At 43.3% G+C, this 20,415-nt stretch overlaps 1 protein-coding gene across 3 annotated transcripts in view; it reads left to right on the top strand.

The window, feature by feature from the left end:
* The window catches only part of si:ch211-214p13.7, a 58,373-nt gene that overhangs the window by 23,977 nt on the left and 13,981 nt on the right, over positions 1-20,415 (top strand). The window contains exons 2-3 of one of the 3 annotated variants that reach the window (XR_005945760.1): positions 5,947-6,064; positions 7,562-7,584. Coding sequence is in view for 1 of the 3 variants with exons in the window: in XM_041210570.1 (XP_041066504.1) it covers positions 7,562-7,584 (23 nt within the window). In the remaining 2 variants the exon portion in view is untranslated. Of the gene's footprint in view, positions 1-5,870; positions 6,065-7,561; positions 7,585-20,415 lie in introns of all 3 variants that reach the window. The other 2 variants (XR_005945759.1, XM_041210570.1) reach the window with 2 other exon arrangements.

The following is a 20,415-nucleotide window of genomic DNA, read 5'->3' as shown; positions in this document are numbered from 1 at the left end:
GACTAAGGGAAGGTCAGTGGATGAGCAATGGCAGATATTAAGCAGGTATTTCATAATGCTCAGCAAAAATTTATCCCGGTCAAGAAGAAGGACTCGATGAGAAGGTTGAATCATCTGTGGTTAACAAAGGCAGTCAAGGAGAGTATCCTATCAAAAGCTAAGGCATACAAAACGGCGAGAACTAGTGATGGGCCAGAGGATCGGGAATTTTTTAGGAATGAGCAGCGGATGACTAAAAAGCTAATAAAGAGGAAGAAAATTGATTTGGAAAGTAAATTGGCAAGAAATTTAAAAACAAACAGCAAGAGTTTCTTCAGGTATATAAAAATAAAGAGAGTAGCTAAAGTGACTGTGGGACCCTTGGACGATGCGGCTGGAGAATTGATAACGAGGAACAGGAAAATGGCAGATAATTTAAACCAATATTTTTCATCGGTCTTCATGGTGGAGGACACTATAAACATTCCAAAGATATCAAATAAGCAAGGAGCTAATGGGAGGAAAGTTCTTGTAACAGTCTCTATCACGAGGGACAAAGTATTTGAGAACCTAATGGGACTAAAGGCGGACAAGTCACCAGGACTTAAAGGAAGTGGCTGCAGATATAGTGGAGGTATTGGTCAAAATATTCCAGAACTCACTGGATTCTGGGAGGGTCCTAGTGGATTGGAAAGGGAGGGAGACAAAAAGCAGGAAACTATAGGCCAGTCAACCTAACATCTGTCACTTGGAAAATGCTAGAGTCCATTATTAAGGAGGAAATAGCAGGACATTTAAAAAAGCTTAACACAATCAAACAGAGTCAACATGGTTTTGTGAAAGGGAAATCATGTTTGACAAATTTTCTAGAGTTCTTTGAGGATATAACAAACAGTGTTGATAAAGGGGAACCGGTAGATGTAATGTATTTGGATTTCCAGAAGGCAGTCGATTACATGCCACATATAAGGTTATTGCATAAGATAAGAGCTCACGGTATGGGGGTAATGTATTAGCGTGGATTGAGGATTGGTTAACACACAGAAGGCAGGGAGTCGGGGTTAATGGATCTTTTTCAGGTCGGAAAGACGTAACTAGTGGAGTGCCACAAGGATCAGTCCTAGGGCCTCAATTATTTACTATCTATATTAATGACTTGGTGGAGGGGGCAGAGTGTAATATATCTAAATTTGCTGATGATACAAAAATAGGTGGGAGGGCATGTTGTAATGAGGACAAAAGGATTCTGCAATGCAATGTAGACAGGTTGAATGAGTGGGCAAAAAACTTGGCAGATGGAGTTTAATGTAGGAAAGTGTGAGGTCATGCACTTTGGTAGGAAAAATCAAAGGGCAGACTATTATTTAAATAGAGAGAGACTCCAAAAAGGTGCAGCACAGAGGGATCTGGCTGTTCTTGTGCATGAAACACAAAAGGTTAGCATGCAGGTGCAGCAAGTAATTAAGAAGGCAAATGGAATTTTGGCTTGTATTGCTAATTGGTTGGAGTTTAAAAATAGGGAAGTCTTGTTACAACTGTACAGGCTGTTGGTGAGGTGACACCTGGAGCACTGTGTTCAATTTTGGTCCCCGTATTTAAGAAATGATATACTGGCATTGGAGGCAGTTCAAAAGAGATTCACTAGGCTGATTCCTGGGATGAAGGGATTGACTTATCAAGAACAGCTAAACAGGTTAGGCCTTTATTCATTAGGATTTAGGAGAATGACGGGTGATCTTATTGAAACGTACAAGATTCTGAGGGAGCTTAACAGGTTAGATGTTGAGAAGATGTTTCCACTAGTGGGGGAATCTTGAACTAGGGGACATAGTTACAGAATAAGGGGACACGTGTTTAAAACTGAGATGCAAAGGAATTTCTTCTCTGGGGGTAGTGAATGTCTGGAATTCTTTACCTCAATGAGTTGTGGAGGCAAGGTCACTGAAAGTATTTAAAGAGGAGGTAGATAGATTTTTGAAATATCGGGGAGTTGAGGGCTATGAAGAGCTGGCATGAAAGAGGTGTTGAGGCCTGGGGCAGATCAGCCATTATCTTATTGAATGGCGGGGCAGCCTTGAAGGCTGAATGGCCTACTCCTGCTCCTATTTCTTACGTTCTTATGTTACGTTAAAGAAAAGTGTCATTTATTTTCCTTTAAAGTTGGAGTAAGCTATAATTATAAGACATCATCTTCCACCCCTACTATTCGGACATGAGAATTATAAGAAATAATGAGACAACGCTGAAAACTCAAATTAAACATCAGTATCTTTACTAGGTTTGAACAGTATGATATAATACCCCATTACAATACACATTGACAAAATCCGCTAATCACAAATACATTACAAGAAATCATACATACAATCACCCAGAGAGAACTCAACCTCCTGCCACTTGTACCTTCTGGCAGCTGACTAAGCTGCCCAACTTAAGCATTGAACCAATTTTTATAATCTTTACACCCTCTTTTCAAGGTGGACAGGATGTTTCATTGACAAGATCATACCATCTGATCAAAATCCACCGTAAGCTACAATTGCCTAATGAGGCACCCAATTATTTGTTCAAACTATGATAGTAGAGATTCCTTTGACAATGAGCATATATTTAAACCCATTCAGTAATTTCCCACTCCACATAAATGTTGCATATACTTTCAAGAATATTATCAGTAAATATAACAGCAGCCTTCTTTCCTGATCTCACACACATTTTATGACCAAGGACAATTAAATAATTCAAGTCTCTTAAGTTACTGATTTCTCACAAACGGTTGCTTGGAGAAAAGAATATAAACTAAACATGTCTCCTAGTTTCTCTGCATTTCAAAAACTCTGACATTATCAACCAAAGTCACTTTGTGTGTCTCTCTCACACAGCTTTCAAAAACACTTAAGACCATTTCGACCAACAAAATTAGCATATTAAAAAAAAACACATCAACTCCTTATCCTAGTGTTCTAGACATAATGGCTCCAGGTTTTTGTGTATGTAAAGCTTTTCCAAAGTTCTAACTTGGCATCAAAGCCAAGTATAGCTTTAAAGAATAAAAGCAAAATACTGCAGATACTGGAAATCCAAAACAAAAACAAAAATACCTGGAAAAACTCAGCAGGTCTGGCAGCATCTGCGGAGAGGAGCACAGTTAATGTTTCGAGTCCGAATGACCCTTCAACAGAACTAAGTAAAAATAGAAGAGAGGTGAAATATAAGCTGGTTTAAGGGGAGGTGGTGGGACAAGTAGAGCTGAATAGAGGGCCAGTGATAGGTGGAGATAACCAAAAGATGTCACAGACAAAAGGACAAAGAGGTGTTGAGGTGGTGATATTTTCTAAGGAATGTGCTAATTAAGGGTAGAAAGCAGGACAAGCAAGGTACAGATAGCCCTAATGGGGTGGAGTGGGGTGAATGAATCAAAAAAGGCTAAAAGGTAGAGATAAAATAATGGATGGAAATACATTTAAAAATAATGGAAGTAGGTAGGAAGAGAAAAATCTATATAAATTATTGGAAAAAAGGGGGGGAGGGGATCGGAAAGGGGGTGGGGACGGAGGAGAGAGTTTATGATCTAAAATTGTTGAACTCAATATTCAGTCTGGAAGGCTGTAAAATGTGTAGTCGGAAGATGAGGTGCTGTTCCTCCAGTTTGCGTTGAGCTTCACTGGAACAATGCAGCAAGCCAAGGATGGACATTTGGGCATGAGAGCAGGGTGGAGTGTTGAAATGGCAAGCGACAGGGAGGACAGACCGAAGGTGTTCCACAAAGCGGTCACCCAGTCTGCGTTTGGTCCCTCCAGTGTAGTGGAAACCGCATTGGAAGCAACGAATGCAGTAAACTAAATTGAGGGAAGTGCAAGTGAAATGCTGCTTCACTTGAAAGGAGTGTTTGGGCCCTTGGGTGAGGAGAGGAGAACTAAAGGGGCAGGTGTTGCCCCTTCTGCGGTTGCATGGGAAGGTGCCGTGGGAGGGGGTTGAGGTGTAGGGGGTGATGGAGGAGTGGACCAGGGTGTCCCAGAGGGAATGATCCCTGTGGAATGCCGCCTAGGGGGGTGAAGGGAAGATGTATTTGGTGGGGGGCATCATGCTGGAGTTGGCGGAAATGGCGGAGGATGATCCTTTGAATGCGGAGGCTGGTGGGGTGATAAGTGAGGACAAGGGGGACCCTATCAAGGTTCTGGGAGGGAGAAGAAGGTATGAGGGCGGATGTGCGGGAGATGGGCCGGACACGGTTGAGGGCCCTGTCAACCACTGTGGGTGGAAAACCACGGTTAAGGAAGAAGGAGGAGATGTCAGAGGAACTGTTTTTGAAAGTGGCATCATCAGAACAGATGCGACGGAGGTGAAGGATCTGAGAGAATGGGATGGAGTCCTTACAGGAAGTGGGGTGTGAGGAGCTGTAGTCGAGGGAGCTGTGGGAGTCAGTAGGCTTGTAATGGATATTGGTGGACAGTCTATCACCGAAATTGAGACAGAGAGGTCAAGGAAGGGAAGGGAAGTGTCAGAGGTGAACCATGTGAAAATGATGGAGGGGTGGAAATTGGAAGCAAAATTAATAAATTTTTCCAGGTCCAGACAAGAGCATGAAGCAGCACCGAAGTAATCGTTGATGTACCAGAGAAAGAGTTATGGGAGGGGGCCTGAGTAGGACTGGAACAAGGAATGTTCCACATACCCCATAAAGAAACAGGCATAGCTGGGGCCCATGCGGGTACCCATAGCCACACCTTTTATTTGGAGGAAGTGATCGGAGTTTAAGGCGAAATTGTTCAGCGTGAGAACAAGTTCAGCCAAACGGAGGAGAGTAGTGGTGGATGGGGATTGTTCGGGCCTCTGTTCGAGGAAGAAGCTAAGGGCCATCAGACCATCCCAGTGGGGGATGGAGGTGTAGAGGGATTGGACATCCATGGTGAAGAGGAGGCGGTTGGGGCTAGGGAACAGGAAATTGTTGATATGATGTAGGGTGTCAGAGGAACCACAGATGTATGTGGGAAGGGACTGTACAAGGGGAGAGAGAATGGAGTCAAGATAGCAAGAAATGAGTTCCGTGGGGCAGGAACAGGCTGACATGATCGGTCTGCCGGGACAGTCCTGTTTGTGGATTTTAGGTAGGAGGTAGAAGCGGGCCATCCGAGGTTGGGAGACTATCAGGTTGGAAGCTGTGGAAGGAAGATCTCCAGAGGAGATGAGGTCAGTAACAGTCCTGGAAACAATGGCTTGATGTTCAGTGGTGGGGTCATGGTCCAGGGGGAGGTAGGAGGAAGTGTCTGCGAGTTGACGCTCAGCCTCTGCTTTAAAGAATGTCTGTTTATTGTTTTCAACTCAATTTTACAACTTTTGCCTCTTTTACTAAACACTCTTGCAAGTGTTTTACCATTAACTTTGTTTATCTGTTGATGCTTCCACCTCCCCTTCAGGGTTGAACAGCTTCTGCAATCTTCACTACAAATTGCAATTTAAAGTATAATTAAGTCAATAACTGATAATTATTGTTGCAGAGCTTGGGGATTTTGAGATGGCTCTGCAATAAACACTTCCCCTTTATTAACTTGACTTTCGCTCATGATGAAGTTATGTCAGGGGTGGCATTGACCAGGGCTTGGAAACATTTATATAATCATTTAGAAAACGATTGGATTTACGCTTTTCACAGCTGGATTTAGTACGGTTGCTATTTTTATGAGTGGAACAATCATTAACTGCTTTCGAAATGTGACAGTCAGGTTCTTGGCAGGTGTGCCCTGACTGACAATATCTGTTGTCCATGGTGAGGGCAAACCAGCAGCATTAGACACGACTAATAATTTGGTTTTATTGATACAACTTTAGAAAAGGATGAAAATATATCCCCAATATGCTTTTTCTAATTATACAATTATAATTTATTATAGCATTAATTGAGACAAAAAGCAGTGAACTTTGACTCAGTTACTCCAACATATAAATGCAAATTTTGATGTCTGGTAGCGTCCCTGCCTCTGAGTTGAAAAATCATGGTGAGCAGAGACAAGAGAACATGGTCGCAACTTTCGGCTCTTTAGTGCCACTGGTACCAGCACTACCAAAGTCCAGACATCTAAAAAAGGTAGCCAAAATGCTTCTATCTATTTCTGGTGTGGTGTACCATGCTTGTAAATTTGGTAGCACAGGCACGCTGTGCGTGGGTGTACCAGAATTATGCCGAATAGGTAGATCCTAATGATAAACAGCTTCTAATACTGGCACCCAACTATCATTTTGGATCTTGTAGATTCTGTTAACACCCTCTCTTGATTATGCACAGCTGAGCATGTGTTGAGCTGTACACAGGGCTCCCATTTGTGCTATTTAAAGGCGTTAGTGTGGGATTTTCAGATGATGTATTTTTGATTTTCTTTTGCTACTGCAGAGTTAGTGGATGTACTGTATATTGTGTCATTGGAGGAGCTCTCAGAAGTCATTAGATTCAGAAGTGAGTGGTGCAGGACTTTGCCATGGAGTTCAGTGGAAACCAGCGAGAAGGGTATTAAGGAAGGTGATAAAGGCATGAATGAAGGCTTCAGTGGGTAGAGGGATGAGCTACTGGCATGAGTGGGGTTGTTTTGATGGTGGAAGCAGGTACACTACAAACTGTTTATGGAATTTGAAGCTCAGCTCAGCATTGAGCTGAATACCAAGGTTCAAACTCCACAAGTAGTTTGCAGTCTGCCTACTTCTATCATCAAAATAATCCCACCCATGCCGCAAGCTCATCTGTCTAACCACTGAAACCCTCATTCATGTCTTTGTTACATTTAGAAAACCCTTCTCGCTGGTCTCTAATGCTCCACCCTGCATAAACTCCACCTCAGCCGGCCTCCTACCCCACACTAAGTTCCACATATTTATCTCTCCAATCATTGATGATTTCCATTGGTTCCTTGACCCAGAATCACAGAATCTTAACAGCACAGAAGGAGGCCATTCAGCCCATCGTGCCTGCACCGGTTCTCCAATGAGTATTATGACCTTGTGCCATTGCCCTGCCTTTTCCCTGTACCTCTGCACCCTCAGCTCATCAATTTCAAAACCTTGATTTTTGGCTTCAAGTGCTTCTATGTTTTGCCCATTCTGGCCTTTACAATCTCTTCCTACATTTCCATACATACCTCTGCACTTCTAACTCTGCTCACATCACATTACTCCTCTCACCAATCCACTAGCAGTGGCAAAGCCTTCAGGTAACAAGCTTCCACACTTTGGAACTCGCTTCATAAAACTTTCCATTTTGCTCCATCTTTCCCCACCACCAAAATTCTCTTTAAAATCAATTACTCCCACTGGACTTTTGATCACCTCCCCTCCAACTTCTATGCTTGCTCTGTTCTGATACCCAAACAGGAAGTACCTTGGTTCCTCTTGTTATGTTAAAAAGCTATACAATTAAAATTATTGTTGTTGTTAGTAGTATTAGTGTTTGTGTGGTTGGTCCAAAACCACATACTGAACCATTTAGTTTTTTTTTAATCAGCCTCTCAAATATAGTTAATGTAATTTAAGTTTAAAATAGTGCCTTGAACAAGAAGATTGAAATGAAAGTTAATTCTTTTTTTCTTTTTTTCAGAAAGGAAGATAACCAAGAATTGAGTAAGTTTGATTTAATATGGCAGTTGAATTACAGCATAGAAATACTGAGCCATAGTTTTCTAAGAATGATACCAATTTATACTGAAGAAAAAAAATGCCATGTTAAATCACATTGGATTCTCCTAATAGCTCACTGGATAAACACAAAAGATGTGATAGTAAGCTGTACAGACCAGGAAGGTGACAAGTTAGACATCTGGATTGTGTCTGTCTTTAGCTGATCTCAGTGCTTGGGTGGTAAAAATGGCCTAAAACATCATTTAGTTAATGAGAAGAAAAAGTTGACTATGGTCCAACTCCTGAATAATAGACTCTGCTGGAAAATGCAGGTGAGGGCAGTAAAGCTTGGTTATGATTCTTTTCAGTCAAATAAATTACTTACACTCTGATTGTTGAGGCTCACAGATGAAGAATGGCCATCAAAGTAAGGGACTGGAAGGTTGCTATTTCCTATGAAACTGTAATATAAGATAAGCCTATACCTTAAAGTAAAAAGGGGAGGCAAGTGTAGAAAATAATGATTTAAAGGTTGATTTCCGAAGTCCCCACACAGATCACACAGCAAGCATGAATTGGGAAATTATGGGAACTTTCTTAATCATTGTGTATCCAGCCAAAGAAAGAAGGAAACAGTGAAGGATCCAGTTCTGGAGAATGAAGTGGGGCAAATGTAGCATATTTCAGTGGGAGAGCAAAGGGGAACAATGATTATTTTTGTATCATTAGATTTAGAACTGTTATGGAAAAGGACAACTTACAATCAAGAGTAAAAATATTTAGAGGAACTCAGTGAGTTCAAAATAAATCTGGCCTAGCTGGATTGGAATCAAAACTTGGTAGGTAAAGGGGGAATTGAACAATGGCAGACCTTCAAAGAGGAGATAATTTGGTAACAGAGAAGACTCATTCCCACAAGGGAAGGGCATTTAAAGGTGAAGCACCCTGGATGACTAGAAGTGTAAAGGTTACAATTAGACAGAAAAAGAAAGTGTATACTTGTGAGGTTAATGATATAGTTGAGAACCACACTGAATGCAGGAGCTGCAGAGATCTAAAATAAGAAGGTCAAAGAGACAGTTTGAGGGTAAATTAGCAGCTAAAAAGAAAAGGAACCCAAAGGTCTTTTAAAAATATATAACTGATAAATGGGTAGTTAAAGGAAGGGTGGGATGGATTAGGGACCAAAAAGGAGAGATTCGTTTAGAGACATGGCTGAGTACTAAATTAGTACTTTGTATCTGTCTTCACTGGAGAAGAGGAGCTGCCAATGTAGCAGTAAAGGAGGAGATGGTGGCAATATTGAATATGCCTTAAAAAAGATCAAGGGGAGAAACTTAAAAGGTTAGCATTTCTCAAAGTAGAAAAGTCACCCAGTCCTGATGGGCTGCACCCCAGTTAACTGAATGAAGTAAGGGGGAAATTGCAGAGGCTGTGACCACAATCTTCCAAACCCCCTTCAGCATGGGGGTAGTGACAGAAGACGGAAGAATTGCTATGTTACAACTCTAAAAAAAGGGAGAGGGATAAGTCCAGTACAATGTGCCAGTCGGCCTAATGTTGGTGTTGGGGAAATTTTCTCAGCTCCCGCCAACAGTGGAAATCATGGTGGACAGGGGCACTTAATTAGCTGGGAGGGAAACAATCTGTTTCCTGACGGCAGAGTAAACTGTTGGAATTTTGTTCTCCCAACTTTCAAAGCAGGTTAAAGGCAGCTTGTGCTTCCTGACGAACAATGTCAGGAAGTCCACTTGCATGCATTAGCATCCCATGCATGCTCATTAAAAGACCACCCTGCCAGAATTAAGTTTGGTCTCCAAAATAAGTTCCCCAGCAAGAATCTAGAATGTCCAGTTTTACGTATATAAGTGCCATGCACCTGTCAAGCTTCATCTCTTCCATTGCTTTGAGGTCAGCAGGTGTTGCTTTCTCTTTCTTGGGAACATCAAATAACTTCACTCAAGTGCCATTAGCAAATGCTTCACCAAGGCTGGACAAGGGAGGCAGGTGAAGGCTGGAAGAGGAGGAGTTGGGTGCAAGGGTGGAGCGAAGACTGGACTGGGGAGGCAGGCTTATGGGGAAGGATGGGGAGAGTGTCCGGGAAAGACGGGGGGAATATCTGGGGAATGGGGGTGGGGGGTAATGTTCTAGTGCCCTACAAGGCACAAGTCAGGAGTATGATGAGATAATCTCCATTTGCCTGGATGAATGCAGCTCCCACAACACTCAAGAAGCTTGATACCGTCCAGCAGCCTGCTTGATTGGAACCCCGTTCACAAACATTCACTCCCTCCACCCAGTGACGCACAGTAGCAGCAGTGTGTACCTTCTACAAGATGCACTGCAAGAATTTACCAAGGCTGCTTGGACAGCACCTTCCAAACTCACAACCACTACATCTAAAAGAACAAGGGCAGCAGATAGATAGGAATACCACCACCTGGAAGCTCCCCTCCAAGTCTCTCATCATCCTGAGTCGGAAATACATTGCTGTTCCTTCGCTGTTGCTGGGCCAAAATCCTGGAATTCCCTTCCTAACAGCACTGTGGGTGTACCTACACCACATAAGCTGCAACGGTTCAAGGAGGCAGCTCTCCACCACCTTCTCAAAGGCAACTAGGGATGGGCAATAAATTCTGGCCCAGCCAGTGAAGCCCACATCCTGTGAATGAATTTTTTAAAAAAAGCTGCCAATAATTGTTGTAACTGGAGAAGGACCAAGCCTTCTGGGCCATGATTAGTTGAAGTGCCCGCTGAACTGAAAATCTAAATGACACGCGGGGACATTGGGATGCACGCCCAACATAACCACGCGTCGTTTTGCACCTTGGCAAGCAGGCCCCGCCTCTGTTCGCCGAGCTGAAGATTCTATTTTATGATTCTGTGATTCTAGCTGCCCACAAACCTTTGACCAAATAAAGGGAATTTTAATGTTGCTCATCATATGGGAGAACTCAAAAATTCTACCTTCAACCATTAGCATTGTTTTCAAAATACCTTCTTGAAAATCTGCAGATTATTGTACCAGTTCAGATGTACAGTGCAATCACTATCAAAGTAATGGACATAATGGGCAGAATTTTGCCCTTGATGGGTGGGCAGGCACCACCGGTTCGGTGGCAGGTGGGCAGCTGATCCCTGCCGCTGAAATGGGGCCCGCCGCCATTTTAAGTGGGTGGGCCAATTAAGGCCCGCCCAGTGTGACGCCCGACGGGAAGCGCTATGCACTTCCTATGCAGGGGGGGATTCCCCAACTGCCAGAGTGCTTTCTTTTACGCATGTGCATGAAAGAGCGCACATCTCCCTGAGACTAAGTGCTGCATTAGGGAGAGCACTGAAAGTTTATGAAAGTTTAATAGAAAAATAAAAAAATTATTAACATGTCCTCCCTCATGTGACAATTTCACATGAGATGGGACATGTTAATAAATATCACAGAAGCTTTATTAAAGTTTTTTAAAACCGACATGAAACCTCATCCCGCTGGTGGGTTAGGTTTCATGTTTATTCAGAAGCCCGCCGGGGCTCCTGGCCTGCCCGCCAAACTTAAGGCCATTGGCAGGTCAGTGGGCGGACAGCTGATCGCACTGTCCTCCCCGTCTTCCTGAATATTTAAATGGGGCGGGGTGATGTCAGGGGTTCTGCCTGACATCATCCAGCGTAATTTTCGCGTTGGTGAGTGGGCCCCACCTCCAACTTGCTGACGGAAAAATTCTGCCCAATGAGTGTAACTTGATCTAATCTAAATAATCTAAAAATAAAATCACGACATTTTTGTGGTACAATTTCTTGAAATTTGACATAGGGTTGTCAGGACAAGCTATGTGCAATTGAAAAAAAATCAGTAAAACTAGTCTGCAGGAAATTAATTCAGGAATTGTACTTTCTAGGAAAGATTATTCTTAGTATTGTGTTTACAATGGTATAGAAATTTCTCCTTATCATAATTCAGGAAAATGCTGCCTTGCTTGCAGTAATTTCATAATTACTGCCAGCGCTATTGTGACAACATCTAATATATATTAAAATTGCTAATGGATTGCAATATTCCATTCAAAATGCATTGAAAATCCCAATTAGCACTGAAATAACTCTTACCAAAGTCACAAGTGACATCCAAAGTGATTGTGACCGAGATAAACTTTCCCTCCTCATTCCTCTCAACTTGTCTGTGCCTTTGATACTGCTGACCACACTATCTCCTTTAATGCCTCAGTTCCATCATCCAGCAGGGTGGACTGCCCTCACATGCGTAGCCAGAGCGTAATCTGCAATGACTTCTCTTCCTGCTCTCACACCAATAACTCTGGTGTCCCCTAAGGATCATCCTTTGCCTACTCCTATATCTCATCTACATGCTGCCTGGGCAACAACATCAAAGAAGATAAGGAATAGGAGCAGGAGTAGGCCATTTGGCCCTTTGAACCTGCTCTGCCATTCAATAAACTCTTGACTGATCTGATTACAGCCTCAGCTCCACTTCTTTGCCTGTCCCCAATAACCCTTGACACCCTTGTAGGTTAAAAATCTGTCTAACCCAGCCTAGAATATATTCAATGACCCAGCTATCATGCTCTCTGGTGTAGAGAGTAAATGACCCTCTGAGAGAAAAAATCCCTCATCACCTCCATCATAAATGGGTGACCCCCTTGGGCACAATTTTTCGCCCGTAGGTTGGGGGGGGGGGGGGTGGGTTGTGCAGGGGTGGGCAGGAGCGGGCGCAATTAAGGGCCGCCCAGTGTGAAGGGTGGGCGGGGTGGGGGGGGGGGGGGGGGGGATTCCCTGAACCGGGGCCTGCGTTCTTTCGTGCATGCGCGCAAAAGAGCGCAGAAATCTCCCAGATTAGTTTATGGTTTAAACATTTAAATAAAGAAATTAAAAACTTTTAAAACATGTCCCCTCATGTGACAGTGTCACATGAACTGCGACATGTCAAGGAATTAAAAAAAGTTTTTTATTGAATTTTTAAACACTTCATGAAACCTCATCCCACCCGTGGATGAGGTTCCATGAAAAATGCAAAAGCCTTAAGGTTGGACAGGCAGCTCATTTTATTAATTCAGTTAGTTTTTAAACAGGCCTTAATAGGCCTTTGACAGTTTGGCGGGCATGCAGCCGAACTGAAAATCTAAATGACACTCGCCCGATGTCATCGTGCATCATTTTACACGACAGCAAGTGGGCCCCGTCCCCACTCGCCAACCTGATAATTCTTCCCCTTATTTTGAAACTGTCCCCTTGTTCCAGGTGTCCCCATTTGGGGAAACATCCTCTCAGCATCTACCCTGTCCAACCCTCTCAGAATCTTATATGTTTCAATAAGATCGCCTCTCATTGTTCTAAACTCTAATGACCATAGGTCCAACATGCTCAGCATTTCCTCATAAGATACAATGCCAGTTTCAACATGTACACTGATGACACCTAGTTCTGCCTTATCACCACCTTTTTCAAACCCTGAACTCTTGCTAATTTGTCATGCTGCTAGCTCAACATACACTATTGGATGAATAGAAACTTGCTCCAGTTAAATATTGAGAAGACCAAAGTCATTGGAGACAGGCTGGGAAGCAGGAGGGCTGGTAACATGGCAATGGAAAGCACAGTGAGGGAGGTCCTGTGTGTTCCTGCCACCATGGATTATGCCCAAAGCTGGGACAGCAACAGCCATTTTATGAGCCGTTGACATTTTACCAGCGCCAGAATGGCCCTCCACCATGTGAAGAGTCTGCCAGTTTCAATTAGGCAACCTCCTAGTGGCTTCCCATGGGGCCTTTTAATTGGCTGCTGCAGGTAAAAAAGCTGCTGCAGTCCCATTGTGGCCATCGAGGGCTTGGGATCCACACTTGCTCCCGATGTTAGGACTTGCAGTGTGTTGATACAATGCCAATCATTGCCGTAAGTGTCTGCCACAAACTCCATTCTCTAGTCAATGACTTCATCTCTCTCCCTGGCAACCGTCAACCATGGCACCCTGTTTCACCCCGAGATGAGTGCATCAGCTCCATAAATAAGACTGTGCACTTCCACCTTCTAAAATCACCCATCAAGTCCTGTTCATCCATCACCCATGTGCTTGTTGAACTACATTGGCTCCCAGTTTGGCAGTACCTTGACTTTAAAATTCCCATCCTTTCAATAAGGCTGTGGGTGTTAGGAAGAAAGAGGGGTTTCCATCTTAGGTGGGGTGCCATCCTGATCCATAAAGGGCAGCCCCTGAAGATTGGATGCTCCCCTCCTTCCCTCCTGCCCTTTGATGAATGTAGTTAAGAAATCAGGCTGCCTGCTGCCACCCAACTGCCCACACCAAATGTTTTTTGAGCTGGATAGCATATTAACAGGGTCTATTGGCTGGGTAACAAGCTTAATTGACCCTTGAATACCAATTAAACATGGCACCCCCCACCCCTCCCTTGTATTATGGGGGATGGGCTCAATGATGGGTGGGAAGGCAGTGGGGTGGGCACCTACCCTTTTATATATGCCTGCCCCACCGAATCACAGCCGGCGGCACAAAAAATGCAGCCTATGGCCTCCTGCACATCCCCAATTTTAATCGCTCCACCATTGGCTTTTAACTGCCTCACTCCTCAATTCTGCAATTCCATCCCTAAACATTTACCTCTCAATCTCTTCCTTTTCCTTTTGGACACTCCCTAAAACTTAACTCTTTGCCCATGCTTTTGGCTACTTGTCCTAATGTCTTACATGGCTCGGTGTCAAATTTTGCTTGATAATGTTAATGTAGTATCTTGGAACATTTTGTTACCTTAAAGCCACTAAAGAAATACAAGACTTTGTACATCAATTAGGTAAATTCACTATAAACTGTCATGATTTAACTGCAGCAACGGTTAGACCTTAGGTGGTAATATGTTGGGTTTTTAACATTTAACACTAAAACAAAAGCAGCTACCTAGCCTACTGACAGCTAACCAAAATATCTGGTTGAAGTTTATGCAGTTGCCAGCTCTGGTCACCAAGCATCACTGTGGAATGGTCTTGACTTTTTGAGCCTACATTTCCATGTTTTCCTTGGAGTTTAGCTGGTCTGCTGCTGTAGTTATGGTGGGAGATGGATAGAAGCCCTGTGGAATGTCAGGCCTCATGATGCAGAAATTTTGTATCATGAAGTACTGTTTCTAGGTACTGGGGACAATTTCAATCTGAATGCATGGTATTACATTGCTTCCAGCCTGGGACAGGTTGAAAGCCAGTTGGCTAGATCTAAATGAGACCTGTGAGTTAAATTACCTTGATCGTTACTTCTGAAGCAGAAGGTCTACAGCTCATGGTTAAAATTGGGTCAACTATTCACAAGACTGTGCAAAATGTTTCATCAATTGTTCTAGATTATTTTGGAGATTATTTTTCCCTCTTGCAAAACAGAATAGGACAGAAATTCCAATTTTCCAATTAGGGAAGTTTACATGCAAATATTTAATAAGCTCACACTCCATTCCTGTATGCACTATTTTAGCTTAGACTTTCACCTATTTGCAACTAATTTTGTCAATCAGAATTCCTACACGCGTGTTGATGTGGAACCTAATTCAGCCAAATGGTGTTGGCTAATTCACCAGAAAGAAGCAATTGCAGGACTTTTGCATGATGGGAAGAGCTCAATGAAAAGGAGACATGGCAAAGGCAAATTTCAAAGCTCCAAGACTTATAAAACATCCAAGTGAGGACTTCCCATCAGCCAGCAAGTCAAGTTCAAATTAGTGATGGAATATCCTTTTGAAGTTTATGGCTAAGTGTCACAAGACATGCTAAATAAATCACCAGGCTCCAGAATCAGAGGGCTAGTCATTGTACTGCATGGAATGCAGCGGTTCAAGAAGGCAGCTCATCACCACCTTCTCAAGGGCAATTAGGGATGGGCAATAAATGCTGGCCTAGCCAGCGAAGCCCACATCCCATGAATGAATATAAAAAGATCTTGACACACCTACCTGGCAATGATTATGGACAACGTCCTCCATAGTATGCTGTCATTTGCACATTTTGTGGTATTGCTGAAAGAACCCTGTAATTAATCTGTAGTTTTGGAGATCACACAGTAACAGTCAAGATGATCTCCTCCATATCCTATCCTCTAAGGTGACAATAATGCAGAACAACCCTCCTGAGTATCTACTTCATGGAAATGTGACTTAAAATTTAGAAGTAAAAAAGTAAAGTAAAAAGGTGAAAAAAACAACTGCTGAAGTCTCTACACTTTATCATCCCAGCCAGAGAGTTAGGAGGCAGTGTCACTTGCTCATGTTCTTCATTGACTGCCAATCTGATTTATTTTGACAGGCACTTTATGTGCCCTAAGCAGCTTTTGAAACACCTGAAACAAATGACCCAAACGTTTATAGCCATTTTAAATGCTAAACAAAGAAATGTTCCCTGATGTGGCTATTAACCCTTAAGTGTTCTCTTACCTTTAATTTTTCCAGCAGCCTTTAAGAGCTGCTGTAGCTTTCCATTTCCTCTCATCTCTTCATCAGGAAGCTCATCAAGAATGTGTAATTGGAGGCACCGCAAGAAATTCCCAAGAACTAATCCTGTTCAAACTTAGTAAGCCTTGTGCTCATTGTACAGTTACTACTCTAGGGGTTGGATTTTGCTCCTCGGCTGTTGGAAAGATCCCAGCGGTGGTGGTACCCTCTCCAGTTGACCCAATAATGGGCCTAATTGGATACAGCGATTGCCCCTGCCACATTCAGAATGCTCAAAGGTGGAAACGTGTCAGATGGCCTAGCCAACACACACTTTTCCTGCTCTCATCTCCTAACCCGTCTGCTGGAACAGGAGAATTCAACCTTATGTTTCAGGTCAATGAACTTTTATCAGATCTAGTGGAAATACTGGATGTGTAGTTATCGTGAGTCTGATTCTGATAAATGGTCATTGCCCTAAAATATTAAGGCCTGAATTTTTCAGGCAACTGGCAGGCTCAGGGGTGGTTGCAGAACTGATCGCCGCCCACGATTGGCTCCGCGTCACCATTTTATGCGGGTGGGCCAAATAAGGCCTGCTCAGCATAAGATTTGAGTGGTAGCGGGCGGGGGTGGGGGGGAAGCAAGAGTCGGGGCCAGCACACCAAACAAAACATCACAACTCAGTGTGATGATGTCGGGACACACGCCTGATGTCATTGCGTGTCATTTTATGCGTTGGCATGTCAGGCCCGCCCCCGTACGCTGACTGAAAAATCCTCCCCTAACCCTTTTTCTCCACTGAAGCTTCCTGACCTGCTGAGCATTTCCAGCATTTCCTCTTTTTATTTCCAACTGGGGACTTTTTGGAAATTTCTCACATTTTATTCAGAAACATTATACAAAACGTAGAGATGCAGACCAAACAATGTAAGCAAAGCAGATAGCAGACTAAAAATGAAAGTTTGGAGACAGTGTTGGAAATCCCACTAAGGTGATCCACTTAAACTTTCAAAAAAATTCACACAGATCCGTACTCAGCTATCCCCCTGCCTCCAACCCCCAATATACCTTTCTGGTCAGTAACATTTTGGACAGCTCACCAACTCTTTGTTTCACCATACACTAACATCTCTACTTCTATTTGGAGAAAATGTCAACATTAATTCACAAAGGGAAGTTGAGGCTGGTCAAGTGTGTGTAAGAACTGGCTTATATACTTGCATGTTTGTCTGTTGTGCACAAGTCTTCAAACAAACCTGTGCACAGGAAACCGGTCTTAAATTCATATAGATAAACCTTAATAACATGTGTAAGTTTCTGATGGATCTTTGGGACAGCTGTAAAGCAGACATAGCTCCTTCTGAATATTATAATGCATTGAAATGAAACCAAGGGCAGGATTTAGCCCTTGGCGGGGGTGCTCAGCGGGAGTGGGCGGGGGTGCTTGGGAAGCCGACCGCCACCTGTGATCGGCTCCGCACCGTGATTTCACATTGGCGGGCCAATTAAGGCCCACCCAGCATGGATCGCCAGCGGCAGTGCTGAGCTCTGCCTGTGTGGGTGGGGGCAGGAGAGAGAGCCGGGTCTATTGCGCAGTTCACGCATGCGCGAGAAAGAGCACTTCAATCTCGCTGAGGCACAGAGACTCTGTCACATGAGCTGGGGCATGTTTTAATTCAAAAATAAAGTTTTTATTTATTATTTATTTGCTTTAGAAAACCTCATCCCACTCATGGTTGAGGTTTCCTAAAAAATGTAAAGGCTGCTTGGCCTTTTCGCCTGCCCGCCAACTGTTAGACTGGATGGGCAGTGAAAATTTGAATTTAATTAGATTGTTAATGGCCTTAACAGGCCTTTTAATTATTGGCGGGCACACAGCTGACTCTGGCACGTGTTCGCCGAATGAAATATTGCGTGACAGCGCAATGATGTCGGGATGCATGTCCGGCGTCATTGCAAATCATTTTACGCTCGGTGTTTCCAATCTAAACTCCATTCCCTAGCTACCAACTCTATGGAAACTGCCTGAGACTAAGCCAGACTGTTTGCAACATTGATGTCATGCTTGATCCTGAGATAAGATACCGACTACATATTCACGCCATCCCTAAAACCATGTTTGTGCACGCACACCGAGTGTGATATTCTGCCCCAAATGTGATATTCCATTTACGTGGGTTAAAGTTGGGCTTTGTGGTCTCGCTTGCCTTTCTGAGGTGTACTACAACTACAACAATTTATATTTATATAATGCCTTTAAAATAATAAAACTTCCCAAGGCACTTCACAGAAGCATTATAAAACAAAATCTGATCTGAGACACATAAGGACATATTAGATCAGATAACCAAAAGTTTGGTCTAATAAGTAGGTTGTAAGGAGTGTCTTAAAGGAGGAATGTGGAATAGAGAGATGGAGAGGCATAGGGAGGGAATTCCAGAGCTAGGGGCCTACGCAGCTGAAGGCACAGCTACTAATAGGAAGGTGATTAAAAACCAGGGATTCTGCAGAGGCCAGAATTAGTTGAGCACAGATTTCTCGGAGGGCTGCAGGGTTGGAGAAGATTATAGAGGTGGTTGGTGCAAAGCCATGAAGAAATTTGAAAGCAAGAATGATAATTTTAAAATTGAAATGTTGCTTGAGCAGGAGCCAATGTATGTCAGTGAGCAGAGGGATGATAGGTTAATGGGACTTGGTGTGAGGACACTGGCAACAGTTCTTTGGATGACCCCAAGTTTACAAAAGGTAGAACATGGGAAGCAAGCCAGAAGTGAGTTGGAATAGTCAAATTTAGAGATAATGAAGGCTTGGGTGAGGATTTCACCAGCAGATGAGCTGAAGCAAGGACAGAGTTGGGTGATGTTACGGAAAATAGGCAGTTTTAGGGATGGTGTGAATATGTAGTCGGTATCTTATCTTAGGGTCAAGCATGACATCAATGTTGCAAAGAGCCTGGCTGAGTCTCAGACAGTTTCCATATAGTCAGTAGCTAGGGAATGGAGTTTAGAGTGGAAACCAAAATCAATGGCTTCAGTCTCCCTAGCACAATCAGACAGTCAGCACTGGATGTCAGATAAGCAGCTTGATAACTTAGCAACAGTGGAGAAGTTGAGAGAAGTGGTGGTGAGGTAGAGCTGGGTGTCATCGCGTACATGTGAAATCAATGCTATGTTTTTGGATAATGGCGCCAAGAGGCAGCATGTGGATGAAGAAAAGGAGGGGGCCAAGGAAAGATTCCTGGAGAACACCAGAGATAATGGTGTGGGAGTGAGAAGAGAAACTATTGGAAGTGAGTCTCTGGCTACAATTAGACAGATAAGAATCAAACCTGGCAATAGCAACCCCATCCAGCTGGTTGACAGTAGATAGGCAGAGCAGGATGGTGTGATCAGCCATGTCAAAGTTAGCAAACAGGTTGAGAAGGACAGGAGGGATAGTTTTTCATTGGCACAATCACATAGGATAAAATTTATGACTTTGGTAAGAACGGTTTCTGGACTGTTTCAGGGACAGAAGCCTGATTGGAGGAATTCAAATAGTTCTGGTAAAGGTGGGCAGGGATTTGGGAGGGGAGAACACGTTCAAGGAGTTTGGAGAGGAAAGGGAGATTGAACATGGGATGGTAGTTTGCATGGGTGGTGGGGTCAGGGGTTGTTTTTGAGGAGGGGGTGTTGACAGCAGCTTTAAAGGAGAGAAGGGACAGCATTTGAAGAGTAAAAACTATTTGCAATATTGGCTAGCATGGAGCCTAGGAGGAGAAGCTGGGTGGTGAGGATTGAGGGAGCAGGAGGTGGGTCTTATGGACAAGATGAACTTGGAGAGAGCATGAGGGGAGATAGCAGAGAAACTAGTGAAAAATGAGATTTCAGGGTTAAGTAGGTGGGATTAACTTTAGAAGTTTGGCCCAGTGGTCTAGAGGAAGGGAGGGAATTGGCAGAGGCAACTGTTAGATGGTTCCGACATTAGTGACAAGAAGTCCATGTGCTCCTTGCACTTATTCTTGGAGGTGAGGATAACATGAGAGAGGAGTTTAAGAAGACTGTTTGCAGGGGAGAAAAGAAGCTAGGAGTTATCCTTAAATTCCAGGATGATCCTGGAATATTATGGCAACTCTCTTGAGGTATTAAAGCATTTAAATGGCCCAGGGTCTTTATTTGCTTTCCAGTTTTAAAGTATATTTCGGGACTTGCCTAAGTTCATTTCTGGGATTTTTAATTTTTTTCATTTTTTCTAAGCATAATATTGGAGATTATGGCTTCTTTCTCATATTCTTTAATGCTTACGTAGATTCTGAAAGTGTCATGTATCATCTGCTAATTCAGTGGGAGGGTGTAAGCAGGAGAATAAGAGCTGAAGAAAAGGGATCATGTTCAGGAATTTTTAAAGTGCAATCTATATTTGA

The sequence above is a fragment of the Carcharodon carcharias genome, chromosome 18 (assembly GCF_017639515.1).
Source record: "Carcharodon carcharias isolate sCarCar2 chromosome 18, sCarCar2.pri, whole genome shotgun sequence".
In the NCBI taxonomy this organism is placed as follows: Eukaryota; Metazoa; Chordata; class Chondrichthyes; order Lamniformes; family Lamnidae; genus Carcharodon; species Carcharodon carcharias.
This window is presented reverse-complemented; position numbering and strand designations above follow the sequence as displayed.